This window comes from Lithobates pipiens, unplaced genomic scaffold (genome assembly GCF_037356315.1).
Source record: "Lithobates pipiens isolate NorthernLeopardFrog02 unplaced genomic scaffold, aLitPip1_a1.2 Scaffold_27, whole genome shotgun sequence".
Lineage (NCBI taxonomy): Eukaryota > Metazoa > Chordata > Amphibia > Anura > Ranidae > Lithobates > Lithobates pipiens.
The window spans coordinates 59,185,043-59,199,589 of record NW_027507788.1 but is presented as its reverse complement, the minus strand read 5'-3'; the positions used below and the strand labels follow the sequence as shown (position 1 = coordinate 59,199,589).

General features: G+C 43.8%; 1 protein-coding gene across 2 annotated transcripts in view; it reads right to left on the bottom strand.

Moving 5' to 3' along the window:
• PAFAH1B2 (platelet activating factor acetylhydrolase 1b catalytic subunit 2) overlaps nt 1–14,547 on the bottom strand; it is a 60,757-nt gene that overhangs the window by 32,333 nt on the left and 13,877 nt on the right. For both annotated transcript variants that reach the window (XM_077456980.1, XM_077456981.1), the window contains 2 exons: nt 11,115–11,211; nt 9,369–9,458 (listed from right to left, as the gene is read on the bottom strand). In XM_077456980.1, coding sequence (XP_077313106.1) covers nt 9,369–9,458; nt 11,115–11,195 — 171 coding nt within the window. In that variant the 5' untranslated portion in view covers nt 11,196–11,211. The remainder of the gene's footprint in view (nt 1–9,368; nt 9,459–11,114; nt 11,212–14,547) is intronic.

Genomic DNA, 14,547 nt, shown 5'->3' with positions numbered 1-14,547 from the left:
TGTCCCATTTCGTCAAAATCTCCTCCTGCAGGACTCTGGTGTGGAACTGGGCATTAGGTACCGCCTCAAAGGAGGCTACCATGAGCCCCAGTACTCGCATGCAAAAGCGGAGTGACGACCACTTGCGGTTTATCAGTAGTTTGACCGCAGATCTGAGAGTCTGCAATTTGTCTGAGGGGAGAAAGACCCTAGTTTCCCTGGAGTCCAATAGTAAATCAAGGTACTCCAGAGGCTGGGTAGGCACAACCACCGACTTCTTTAGGTTCAACAGCCACCCAAATTCTTGCGGAGTCTGCATGGTGATCGCCACATCCTCCTCTAATTCTGAGGCAGAAGATGCTCTCAGGAGGAGATAGTCTAGGTAACCCACAATCTCGATCCCGCATTGATGCAGCAACGCCAATACTGGAGCCAGTACTTTGGTAAAGACTCGGGGGGCTGATGCCAGGCCAAAGGGAAGAGCCACAAACTGGTAATGGGCTTCCCCGACTGCTAAACGCAGACATTTTTGATGCCGAAGGCATATGGGTATGTGCAGGTACGCATCCTGGATGTCCAAAGACGCCAGGGAGTCCCCTTGATGGAGTGTAGCAACTACTGAGTGAACTGATTCCATTCTGAACCTCTGCACTTTTACAAAGTGATTGAAGGCTTTTAAGTCCAAGATTGGACGTACCCCTTCCTTCTTGGGAACCACAAACAGATTTGAGTAGAACCCTTGGAAGCGTTCCAATTCCGGAACTGGTACAATCACCCCCTGATTCAGCAAGTCCCTTACTTCCCCTAACAGGGCTTCCCAGAAATCCGGGGACGTGGGTATGTTGGAGGGGAAGAATCTGTTTGCGGCCAAGAGAGAAACTCTATCTTGTAGCCTGTGGAAATCAGGTCGCAGACCCATTGGTCAGATAACTGGGAGCTCCACCGGGCTGCAAACTCCCAAAGGCGACCCTTCATGCAGTAGCACTTTTGTTCGCAGGCTTGCGGTTCCAGGGACGCTTTTGACCGTCCGTGGACATCCTGTCGGGCTGGGAACGTTTTGTCGAAGCACCGGGCGGACGAAAAAGCCGATTGTGAACGGAAAAAGAGGGCCCTTGCCTGCGGCGTGGCTCCTTAGCCTTCCTGGCCTGTGGGAGTAGTGTACTCTTACCACCCGTGGCATTTTTAATAATGTCATCCAACGAAGTTTCAAAGACCCGGTCGCCAAGGAAGGGAAGATCCATCGGCTTTTTTGATGCCTGGTCAGCAGACCAGGATTTAAGCCAAATCAGGCACCTCAGCACCAAAGCCGACACTGAAGCCCTGTATAACAGAGGGAGAGTATCCAGGGCCATGTCACTAACGTACTTAAGGCCTTGCACTAGTTGGTCTGCTAGTTCCACGCAGACAGGGGAGGTGTTTTTCTCTCCCAATTCGCGGTGCAAAAGTTTTGCCCACTCAGTCAGTGTCTGTGACACCAGTGCGGATACCAGTACTGGTCGCACGGCTGACCCCACAACCGTAAGCAAGGAACGAGCCACCGCCTTGGCCTTCCTATCCGTGGGATCCTTGGATGCAGGAGTCCCCTCAACCGGGATCGTGGTTACTTTATTTAACCTAGATACTGAGGGGTCCACGACCGGAGGAGCCAACCATTTTTTGAGAAGGAATTTTTTTTGAGAAAGAATGATTCACCACGACTGGAGGAGCCAACCATTTTTTGAGAAGGAATTTTTTTTTGAGAAAGAATGATTCACCTCTCTCTGGGCCGCACGACTTCTCGTGCCCCCTTGGTGATTGATATAGGCCACTGCTGTGGAATTGTCAGATTAGATCCTGACAAGATAATTCTGTAGTCTGAGCATCCAGGCCTCTAGGGCCAGGCGTACTGCCCCAATCTCTAGTATACTGATGGGCAAGGTCATCTCCGATTTGGACCATTTCCCTTGGACAGATGCTTCATCCAGGAGTCCTCCCCAGCCGAAAAGGCTGGATTCGGTTGTTATTACCTTCTAGGTAACCAGTTAAGGCTCTGACGCACTTCGGGGGATAAACGCATTGGGAAGTCCAGAACTTGGACATTCTTGTTCCAAGTTGACAGGATACTGTTTTGCAGCAGTCTTTAATTAAACTGTGCATAAGGAACAGCCTCAAAAGAAGCCACCATCTTCCCCAATAACTTCATGCAAGGTCGAATAGAAGGATTCTTCTTTGTTTTGAACAATTGAATCGGTTCTTTTATGGAATTGACCCTTTCCTGGGGCAAAAACACCTTCTTCTGAACTGTACTTATGATCAGCCCCAAGTACTGCAATCTCCTTGAAGATTTTAAGGAGGATTTCTCTAGGTTGAGAATCCAACCTAGGCATTCCAGGTAGCCAACTGCGGTGACCAAACTTTGGTTTAAGTGGGTTACCGACTGATCTATCAAGAGTAGATTGTCTAAGTAGGCTAGTATAATTATACCTTGAGCCATTAGCCTGGCTAAAGAAGGAGCCAGGACCTTTGTAAACACTTGAGGTGCATAGCTAGACCGAACGGCAGAGCTACAAACTGAAAATGAAGATTTTCTACCTTAAAGCACAGAAAATTCTGGTGAGCGTGGAAAATCGGCACATGGAGATAAGCATCCTTGATGTCGATTGACGCGACAAATTCTCCCCCTTGTAGGAGAAAGAGAGACTTCTTTTTCACTGGATCTCTGGGAACACTCAACCTGAGAAAATGAGGAGACAGGAACTCTCGGAACTGTAGTTTGTAACCTAGAGATATTGAGGAAGCCATCCATCTGTCTTGACATTGTTCCTGCCAGATCCTTGAAAACTGTAGAAGCCTTCCCCCCACTCGAGCAAGCGGGGGTGCCCCTTCATAAGGAGGCTTTAGTATTTTGTTTCTCTTGCATTTTGTTCCTCTTTTGACCCTGGGACTGACCCTGAGGTTTACCTCTTGCGCGTGATGGAGAAGGCCGTCGTGTCTGCCTGGAGGCTGATGCCCCTTGCACTGGAGAAGAAGCACGTCTAAAAGAAACTGAAATGTAAAATACTCAAGCGCTGGCATGATCAAATCCTACTTAGGAATCAAAAACAATCTAAAAGCTGCAACCAATAGAGGTGATCTCTCACTTAAAACAGTATGATGAATAAAATAAAATTAGTGCGCTAATAGATATAAAGTGCAATCACAGTGCAAATGTGTATTCCAAATGATAAATAAATATAAATCAATAAAGTGCTATTACTTTTATTTAATTTGCACACTGTTTTTGGATCATTTATCAGCATTTATATATTGGTAATAGCACTCTATTGATTTATATTTAGTTATCATTTGGAATACACATTTGCACTGTGATTGCACTTTATATCTATTAGCGCACTAATTTTATTTTATTCATCACGTCTAAAAGAAAAAAACTTAAACTTCTTCTTAACCGGAAAAAGGGGACTTTTCCTATTAGAAATTATTTGGATATACTTATCCAGATCGTCTCCAAATAACCGTTCACCATGAAATGGGAAGCTGGCCAAGAGCTTTTTGCATTGCGCTGCGGCTGACCAATTTTTCAACCACAGGATCCTACGCACATGTACCAGCCCTAGCATGAGCCGTGAGGCCTGGAGAATAGAATCTTTCATAGTCTCTACTGTAAAACACAACACTTCTGATATTCCGGCCAAATCTTGGGCCTGCTGATCAGGAATAACCTTGAGTACCTCCATAAACTGGTCCTTTAAAGGACTGAGATACTCCGATCGCTGCCAGTGCAGGCTGAACCTGTGCGTGAAATATAGTTTTTTTAAATAAGGAATTCCAATTTCTTATCTGTTGGACCCTTTAGCATATGAGCATTGTCTGGACAAGTCAGGTTTTTGTTTACAGAGGAAATAGCAGCGTCAATTCCCCATTTCTTATAAAACTCTTTCTCCATAGTATAAAGTATTGAAAACTTTTTCGGAGAAATAAAACTGTTTTATTTGGGTGCTCTCACTCAGAATACATAAGCTTTTTTAAACCATAAGTGGATAGGAAAAGCATGAACCGATTGGGGAGGCTTTAGTGAACCCAAACCAGAAGTGGGCTCATTGTACTGACTGCGCTGCTGGCAGTAAAAATTTGGAGCGAACCAATTCAGTGAGAGATTGTACCAACACAACCTTTCCTGCAAACCTGATCTTTCCATATTAGGTTCTTTGGAAGAGGAGACATAAGCCTCTTCCTGGTCCCCTGAGAGAAATTTGTCATCTCTCGCCCCTTGTTCCTCAGCATGAGGGGCCTGAGCAAATGGACGGGGACTTGATACGCTTAGTCTCACTCTGGGATGAGATTAAGCATCAATTTTTTGCTCCAAACTAAAATGGTTGAAGAAAAAACCTCCTTGGTAATATACACAGGGGCTGCAGTGTTAAGAGCAGCTGCAACACTTGCCTCTCTTGATGGCTCACTCTGACCAGCCATATTACTCTCAGGGGAGGATGCCATCTTTACTGAGACAGTTCTAGGCTTCCGTGTGACTGAAGAAGTCTTTCTAGAACCCCGTTTGAGGTGTTTTTACCCTCCCTTCTGACCTTAGCCCAATGCACAAAGCAGAGGTACTACCAGAAGGAACGCATTCACTTGCTTGAGCAATAGTCCAGCCCCTTTGCTGCTATTAATGCCCAGCCTGACGCAGCAATAAATGTGTCAAAAGAAATGTCTGTGTCACCAAACCTTTAATATGCCACCTTTGCTCTTGTGTCTCTCCGCAGCTTGCAACAGCAAAAATGGTGCATTTTAAAACAATCCTTCCCGTGGGAGTTGGAGGACGCCAACGCCGTGCTAAGCTTTGCCACCCCTGTTGCCTATGGCTCTTCCCCTCTTTTGTTAAAAAAGAGCTCTTTACTGCACTTATGTGGGCTCCGATCCTATCCGATGCCCACAGGGAGGGAAGAAGAAATGTCCGGGGGGGGGGGTCTGGAAGCCACCAAGCGGCATGCCGTTCGCGCCTTTTTTTTCCCAGTTTCTTGTAGTGCTCTTTCCCCGACAGCACAGGGGGCGTCTGGTAGGGAGAGGGAACCCCCCCAGACTTACCAGAGGTCTTTATGCTGGCCGGAGGAAGAGAAACCGGCTGCTTCCTGGACACAACGTGGGCTCTCTGAGAAGCATGAGACGGTAAGTGCTCAATACAGCCCCCAGTGGTGACACAAAAATGACACCACTTGCTACATTTAAAGGAGACATTCATAAGAAAAATGTTAATAATTTTAAGAAAACGCCACTTACCTTTCCCGCTGCAGGGTTTTCTGTGGTAAACCAACAGACCCAATCTTTACCCTTCACTGTGGGTTCTGTTAAACCTTCAGGAGCTGGGGATCCTCAAGGAAACCCACAATCCTGGACCTGTAATAGCACCACCAGTAAAAACTTTATGGCCTTAATGCCAAAAATTACTGGGTCGCGGGGTCCAGCTCTCTAAAGAGAAGCGTTACAGACAATACCTTGTTTCTTCGCATGCGAGGCCTGCATACCATTCAATTCGGCCAAAAAAAAAACACTTTGAATGGATCCGGCTGCATGGCTAGCTCCAGAAAGGATTGCTCCAGTGGAGCTCAGCACAGCACATCTACACTCGTGACCAACACCTTAGACACTGGCGAAAAAACTGAGGAACTCCCAGCAGTGGGAGGGGTTATATAGGGAGTGCACTTTTTTGTCTTAGTGCGTGCCAGTGTCCATCACCTGAGAGTGGCCTATAACCCACATAGTAACTACTATGGCTTTGTGTCCCGTGATGTACGATAAGAAATGAATGCTCATGCGCTAAATGCACCTAGCGCTTGGGCATGCTTAGACGCGTTTACACATGCTTAGGTGCATAGGGCCTTATTTTGTGGCAAAATGCTCATCTCCTTAATGCGTTGCCACTGGGTTTTTTCTGTCTGTAAACCAGCTAGATCTGCAAGGACACACAGGCTAACATAAAAGGGCATTTAGAAAAAAATGCCTCAAACAGCCATGTTTTTTTTTTTTTTTTTTTGTAAATCTGTTTATTGAGTTTCGTAACATTTAACAGCAAAACACAAAGACAACTAACAAAACCAAAACTAATAAAAAAAGAGAAAGAGAGAGAAAAAAAAAAGAGGCAGCACACATTGGTCATGACAATAATGGGCTTTGGAGCCCGCAAAGACATAGGATGAGGCAATCAATTACTAGTAATATATCAGTGAGCTCGAGATCTCACGATGGTCCCAGCCTGTGACATGCAAGGGTAATATGGCGCCATGGGGCTAGAACGTCAATCACCAAACAGAGAGCACATTTACTATCACAAATTCTTATTCATAGGGTGAGGGTGTCAGGTTTAAGATTTATGAAGGGGGAAGTCAGAAGCCGTGGAGGGATCTGCCAGCCATTTGGACCAGACCTTACTATATTTTTGGGGGCAACCCCTATTGGCATAGCAGTCTTTGTATAGGGGCAGGCTGTCGTTGACTAGTCGTTTCCACAGAGAGAGAGGAGGAGGAGTGGGCTTACGCCAGCTAAGGGCTATGGCTTTGCGGGCGTAAAAGAGAAGCAACCCGACCAGAGTACGGTTAGCCACAGTGGGAATCAGTTCCTCTATCAGGCCCAGTATGCAAATTGCTATGGAGGGTTGGATCGAAATGGTGGTGACCTGTCTAATGACCTTTAGTATCTCCTTCCAGTATTCGGTAATGGGTGGACAGGTCCAGAAAATGTGTGTGAAGTCCCCCGGTATCTCCCCACACCGCCAGCAGCCGGGGGGGGGGAGGTGGGGTTCATTTTGTGTAGCCTATGTGGGGTAAAATATGCACGATGGACCATCTTGAATTGTACTAGTCGATCTCTCAGGGAGACCAGAGATCTAAAAGGAAAGTCCCACACGTCATCCCAATCATCATTGTCGAAGTCCGGGATGTCGTGCAACCATTTATTCCTAAGTTTTTCCAAAGTGGGAAGGGAGGTCAATACTAAGTGGGAATAGAGTCGTGAGGTGGGCTTATGTGAAACAGCCATGTTTTTAATGCCTTGTGTGCATGAAGCCTTGAATTTAAGTTAGCACTTTGGAATAGATCTTGTTACCATTGGGAGCATTGGACTGCATTGTGTTCTAAAACTACACACAGAGGGTGGAAAGCATGTTACATAGTTACGTAGTAGGGGAGGTTGAAAAAAGACACATGTCCATCAAGTCCAACCTATGTGTGTGATTATATGTCAGTATTACATTGTATATCGCTGTATGTGGAAGCTGATTGCAGAATTCAATCATTACAAACTTCTTATTTAGAAGATAAGATGACAAGTAGAATTAAGAAAGAAAAATACTTAAAGGTTATGTTAAAAAAATAAATAAAATATATATGCTTTGCAGGAAAAAAAAAAGTGGATTTATTTTTCTACAGGAGCCTGCAACACATTTCACTTGCAATCACTGGATCCCATGTGCAATGTTGGACTCCTGCAGACTCTTCCTTTAGCTTTCTGCCCGCACCTCTTTCAGGCAGAGAGCTGGAGGAAGTGGAGGATATGCAGGATAAGCGAGATAAAGGGGTTAATATACAGGCACAACAGAAACAGGATGCAGATGAGATGTACTGGAGAGGAAGGGGGATGGAGGTGATGTTATAAAAAAAAAAAAGTGATCCCACAAGAACATCAACCCCCTACATTGAATCTGCTGCTTGAACAAATTAACCCCCATTGTGAAAGAAAGGGGAGGGCTCTCAAATGGAAAGAGTAGTACTATTTATAATTGTGTTTGCTGTGAGTGGCCATCTCAGTGATCACAGGGCACAGAGCCACTCTGATTGGCTCTATGTATATTCCCTAAGGTCTGCGCTGTTAAATGACAGTGCGTTTATAGCCACTTGTTTGTGCACACACACACCATGTAAACATGGTGGCATTTAAAAAAAGGCACTCCACGTTCAGTTTAGCAGAAACACACTACAGTCCATTTAACATGGTTTCCTATTAATGTAGTTCACATCTGTGCATTTTATGGAAAGGGCCAGGGTTTTTTTTTCTTGTTTTTGGTTCCATAGACATCAATGGTTTAAAGATGTGTATTGAAAAAAATGAAAAATGCACCTGCAATATGCAAACTGCGACCTGCATAAGTGTGAATCAGGCCTTAGTGTTCAAAATGACAAGACTGATCTGTGTGCTGGAGGTGGGATCTCATTGGGGAAAGACCAATAATTGGACTTATTCAACTGTGTCTGTATTCACTTTTTTATAGTCTTTAACAAAATAAAGGAAAAATATAAAAAAACACTATATATAAAATGCAGTACATAATAATATGTATTAACCACTTCCCGACCAGCGCACGACGATGTACGTCGACAGAATGGCACGGGCAGGCATATTGGCGTACAGGTACGTCCAATATTCGATGCCGCCCTGCCACCGGGAGCGCGCCGCCGGCGGCGCGCTCCCGCGCTGGTCGGGACCCCCGTGAGTCCGGTCGCGGGACCCGATCGCTGCGGGCATCCCCGCAATCGTCTCACGGAGCGGCCGAATGGAGGAATTGCTGTATAAACAACATTTCTCCATTCTGCCTAGCAACTAGTGACGCTGATCTCTGCTCCATGTGATTGGAGCAGAGATCAGTGTACACTAAATGAAAGCCCAACCCCCCCACAGTTAGTAACACACCCCTAGGAACACTTAACCCCTACACTGCCACCCACTGGTTAACCCTTTCACTGCCAGTGTCATTTACACAGGAATCACTGCATTTATATAGCAGTGATTACTGTATAAATGACAATGGTCCCAAAAATGTGTCAAAAATGTCCGATGGGTCCCCCACAATGTCGCAGTCACAATAAAAATCGCTGATCGCCGCCATTACTAGTAAAAAAAAATAATAAAAAATTATTAATAAAAATGCTATAAAACTATCCCTATTTTGTAAACGCTATAACTTTTGCGCAAACCAATCAATAATCGCTTATTGTGATTTTTTTACCAAAAATATGTAGAAGAATACGTATCGGCCTAAACTGAGGGAAAAAAAATTTTTTTTTATATATTTTTGGGGGATATTTATTATAACAAAAAGTAAAAAATAATGTGTTTTTTTCAAAATTGTCTCTCTATTTTTGTTTATAGCGTAAAAAATAAAAATCGCAGAGGTGATCAAATACCACCAAAAGAAAGCTCTATTTGTGGGAAAAAAAGGACGTCAATTTTGTTTAGGAGCCAGGTCGCACGACCGCGCAATTGTCAGTTAAAGCGACGCAGTGCCGAATCGCAAAAAGTGGTCTGGTCTTTGACCAGCAAAATGGTCCGGTCTGCAAGTGGTTAAATATAAATCCTAAAAATAATGAGCTTAGCATGTTTTAGAGACAACCTACTTACAAAAAAGAAAGAACGCTTATTACCTCATACTGCTGCATTAACTGCACCATGGAGTCACCTACAAACAAGACATCTGGTTCTTTGTCCTTGCAGTCCAGTACAAACCTGTTGTGCTGAAAGAGTGAAAATAAATTGTTTCAAATAAACATTTTTAGAAGTAATTACATTGCATCGTTATTCTCAAACAATTTAAAAAAAATGGTAAACCTAGAGCTTTTTCATGTATGCTGTTAATGTGCACCTGTCAGAGAACAAGTATGTAAATTTCCATACACGACTTCTTTTTTTAAAGATGTTAGTTTCCTGCATGTCACGTTGAGGCTTTGCCTTCAATGATTACTGAAACACTGACATGTTAAAGCTCCAGCACCTATAGTTACCTAATCTTCAGTTCTGTCCCCAGCACATTCATCGATCCAGTGGTGCGGCGCCCCTCCTATTTCAGGTTAAATAGCACTTTGTATTATTCAATCCACATCCTGTGAGCACAGGTCATCAAGAGGGGAACCACCATAGCATAGTAACTTTTATTAGTTTTTATTTTATTAGTAGCTTTTATTAGTTTAAAAAAAAATGCTGCCATTACACTTACATAGGTAAAGTAAAGAACTGCATGTAAACCTGGAAGCACCGCACTGCGTGCACTCCACAAGCCAAAAGTGATGTCACTGGAAGTCCACGCAACTTCCGGGTATACATGCGATTCTTTGCTTTACCTATGCAAGTGTAATGGCAGCAATTTTTTTAAACTAATAATATAAAAATTTATAAAAAGGTACTACGCTGTGGTGGTTCCCCTATTATCTATTTGATGGTCCCTAGGAGGATTGATTACACTGTGATGGCTGGAGGAGAGTGGAGTGGAGAGGGAGTGACATCTGGTGGCCACCACAGGACATACCTGAGAGGGTGAATCCCACAAGCACAATTGCTCTATGGTGTACAGCATAGGGTTAATTACTCTCTGGTGAGTGTGGGAAAAAAAAGCACAAATTGTGTTTCATGGAGCAAAGAGAAGATTGCATGTAATTTCACACAACACTTATGAACTATTTTGGCAGGAACACTTTGCCTTGGATGTATGGACTGGTTATTCCCTAGAGCAGTGTTTCTCAACTCCTCAAGGCTCCCTAACAGGTCATGTTTTCAGAAGAAACGGCTATGGTAATTACTAAGGCAGTGAAACTGATCAAATCACCTGTGCAAAATAATGGAAATCCTGAAAACATGACCTGTTGTGGCGCCTGAGGACTGAAATTGAGAAACACTGCACTAGAGGACTTTATTATATTATTTTAGGCACTCTTTTTGGACAGCTGGCCTCACTGATAGTCATTGAAAACTTTAATTGCATTTGCATGATGGGAAATGAAGTTTGTTTCAGCAGGCTGCGAAAGTGACACTGCTGTTCCTTAATCCCTCCTCATGATTCCTGGGCCTAGCTCTATTACCCTGTATTCATCGATGATGTCACAAGGTAAATGTAGCACAGACTATGCAAGTGTAGATTGGCAGTATTTACATGCTAGTATTTACTCTATATTGTAGATTGCTAGTGTACATGCTAGTATTTACTCTAGCAGAGAACAAGAAGAATTTAGGGGATTTTTAAACTTCCAACCCAGCTTTACTAATTCAGTAGCACAGATTAAGCCTGTTTATTGCCACATTTCAATACTGTTGAAAATTAAGCATCTGTAAACAATAAGAGTGCAAGAGTCTTTCATTTATAAGGAAAAAAAAACAGCCCAAAAAATCCCCTGTATTACCTGAGAGAGCCACCGGTCATCCCCGTGTACATCCTCAGCAGCATGAGGGACAGCAGCAGAGTTTGTGTCCCCCTGACTCATTATGCAGACAATCTGCCTGTAAATACAAAAGGTGTACATGAGTGATATGTGGTAATTAAAACAAAAGACAACACAAACGGGTATACCGATATTAAAAAAAAAAATAAATAAATACACAGCAATTTGCCCACTGAAAGTGCATGTACATTCTTTTTGTGCAAAATGGCAAATATTATTAGGCTATTTTCTGTGCTACCTGAATATTTTTTATTGTTTTAAACAGAAAAACTGGAGTTACACTTACCGGTAACTCCTTTTCCAGTGGTCTTCCAGGACAGCCCTTGAGAGATGGAATCCCTCCCATCACCACAGGAAACACATTGCCACAGTTCAAAAGGCAGTCCCTCAGGTCCCTGGCAAGTCATTTACCAAGAACCAAAAGGATGGAACTGAAAAATATAACCCTAACAGGTAATAACATTAATACATCAACATAATTCAAGGGTGGGATTTTGTGCTGTCCTGGAAGACCACTGGAAAAGGAGTTACCGGTAAGTCTAACTCCTGTTTTCCCCAGTCGTCTTCCAGGACAGCCCTTGAGAGGATCCCCAAGTACTCATCAGATCGGGGGGGGGGGGGGGACCACGGTTTGGAGGACTTTCCTCCCAAAAGCCTGATTCTGACTGGACATTAGGTCTAGTTGATAATGCCTTGTAAAGGGGGAGAAGCTTGACCATGTGGCTGCTTTACATATTTGCTCTGGGGTGGCACCAGCTCTTTCTGCCCAGGATGCTAAGAGTGCCCTTGTGAAGTAGGCTTTAACACCCCCAGGAGGATCTCTATTTATTGTTCTATACGCTTCTACAATAGCTAGCCTAATCCACCTAGCTATGGTGACCTTCAAAGCCTTTCGTGCAGAAAAAGAGGATAAAAATTGAATCTGTAATTCTAAATGGTTTGGTTACCTTTAGGATACACCGCCTCACATCTAGTAAATTAAATTGTTTGTCTTTCTCGTTTGAGGCATTCTGACAGAATGAAGGAAGGATAATATCTTGCGACTTATGAAACCTAGAGGCCACCTTTGGCAAGAACCCAGGGTCAGTCTTTAGGATAACTCTGTCCTCAAGAATCTGAAGGAATGGCTCTCTAATGGAGAGAGCTTGGATTTCACTAACCTTACGAGCTGAAGTGATTGTCACGAGGAGCACTGTCTTTAATGTGATCAGTTTTAACGAGGCCTTTTTGGGGCCACCATTTGAACCGGAGTATGTCCGATAGGTCCCAGGTTGGAGTTATGTTAACTCTGACCGGTTTGTGTCTAGTAATTGCCTTACAGAACCTAGCAATGAGGAGATCTTCCTGTAATCGTTTCTCTAGGTACAAACTTAAGGCCAGCTATCTGAACCTTAATAGTACGAGGAGTTAATCCCTTGTCTATCCCCTCTTGGAGAAACTGTAGGATGTTTGTTGTATCCTTGTTTACTTCACCTCGGCTATCCAACCAGCTGTTAAACTTCCTCCAGACTTTTCTATAAATAGCTTGGGTGACCGGTTTTCAGCTCTGAAGTAAGTTCCGAACAACACTTTCTGTTAGGTCTTTACACCTTGGAATTTCTTCCTCAATAACAACGCTGAAAGGTTTAGCATAGCTTCTTGCGGATGCAAGAGAGGTCCCTGTGACAGGAGATCTTGTCTACAGGGAAGCCTCAGGGCAGGCTGGTCCGTCAACTTTTTTGTATTGTTGTGAACCATGGCCTCTTGGGCCAAAATGGTGCCACTAGGATTAAATATGTTTCTTCCGCTAGAACCCTCAGGATGAGGTGAAGCGGTGAAAACGCATAGGCCAAGTTGAAGGTCCAGGGAGTCTGTAAGGTGTCTACCGCCAAGGGTTGATCTCCTGAGCATAGCGAGCAGAAACTGGGAACTTTTGCATTGTTTTTGTTTGCAAATAGGTCCACTTCTGGCTTCCCCCAGTAAGCTGCTATGTGGTCGAAAACTTCAGAGTGCAGAGACCACTCTTGATTCCAAACTAGTTGTCAACTCTAGAAGTCTGCAGTGCTGTCCTGCTCCCCTTTAAGGTGTATTGCAGAGATGGATTCTAGATTGAAATCTGCCCACTGAAATATGTGCTTGGCCACCGACTTTAACCGAGGACTTCTGGCGCCTCCCTGCTTGTTTATATGGGCTACAGCCATCATATTGTCTGAGCGGACTTGTAGATGGTGACCTTGTATTGTGTCCTGAAAGGCTAGTAGGGCTCTGAGGATAGCTGTTAGTTCCTTCCAATTGGAAGAGAAATGTTTCTCCTCTGGCGTCCACCTGCCCTGGGCCCAGCAGAAGTTGAGATGGGCTCCCCGACCCCAACTGCATCCGTGGTCAGAGTGGATGCGTTAGTGTAACAAATAATTTTGCGCTACCTTAAAAATAGCAGCTAACACAGCACATTGGATTGCACGTCTCAGCCCTACACTGCATGAGTCCATGGATTATATGCAATCTACCATTTTTAGGATAGCTGGGCGTTTCTGTTTTAGCCATCTGAGGATTCCAGTGTTCATTCCATCAGTTGTTCATACAACATAAGCCTGTTTGACTCACAGAACATATGCTCTTGTGGGTTCAAACATTCTGGTAAGCCTCCTAGCTCTCTCTTCAACTATACATCCTGTTCACCGTTGGGATATTCACATGAAGTTTTGAACTATACTTTTATTTCAAATGGAACTTTGAATCACACTTTGAATACTTAGTCACTTTGGAATTTTTTCTTATGGTATTTGTTACTGGGTTAGAGCTGGGCTTGACAAATTTGCTGGGAATCTAGGAGCCAGCTTAAAAAGTTAGGAGCCAGGTCCGTGACGGCGATCTGGACCTGTCCCTGGCCTGACATGGAGACGAGTGAGGGGAAGATAGCGCCGCAGCCCCCCCCCCCCTTTTTTTCCTTAATTAAAATAATTTTTTTTTTTTTACTTTTTACAAAAAAAAAAAAAAAATGAGATATATATATATATATATATATATATATATATATATATATATATATATATATATATATATAATTAAATTAATAAATAAATTAATTAATTAATAATATATATATAATATAATGAGAAGCCATTTACACCACACTCACCGTTGGGCAAAAGGCGCCAGATGACGCCCGCAATCACTTCCTTCTCTTCACTTTGGGAAGGAAATGGGCGGGCAGTGAAAAACAGGCAGGGGAGCTTCACTCCATTAGGAATTAGCATTATTGGAATAGGGTGTAATTTCTACATCCACCACAAGATGGCGCCAGACTACCGAAAGATTTTAGAAGGCCGCAAAGCCGCGGCCTCAATTACTGGCCGGCGCGGCCCGATGCAATTGCGCGGCGGAGTTCGGGGTCCAAATGGAGACGGGATACCCC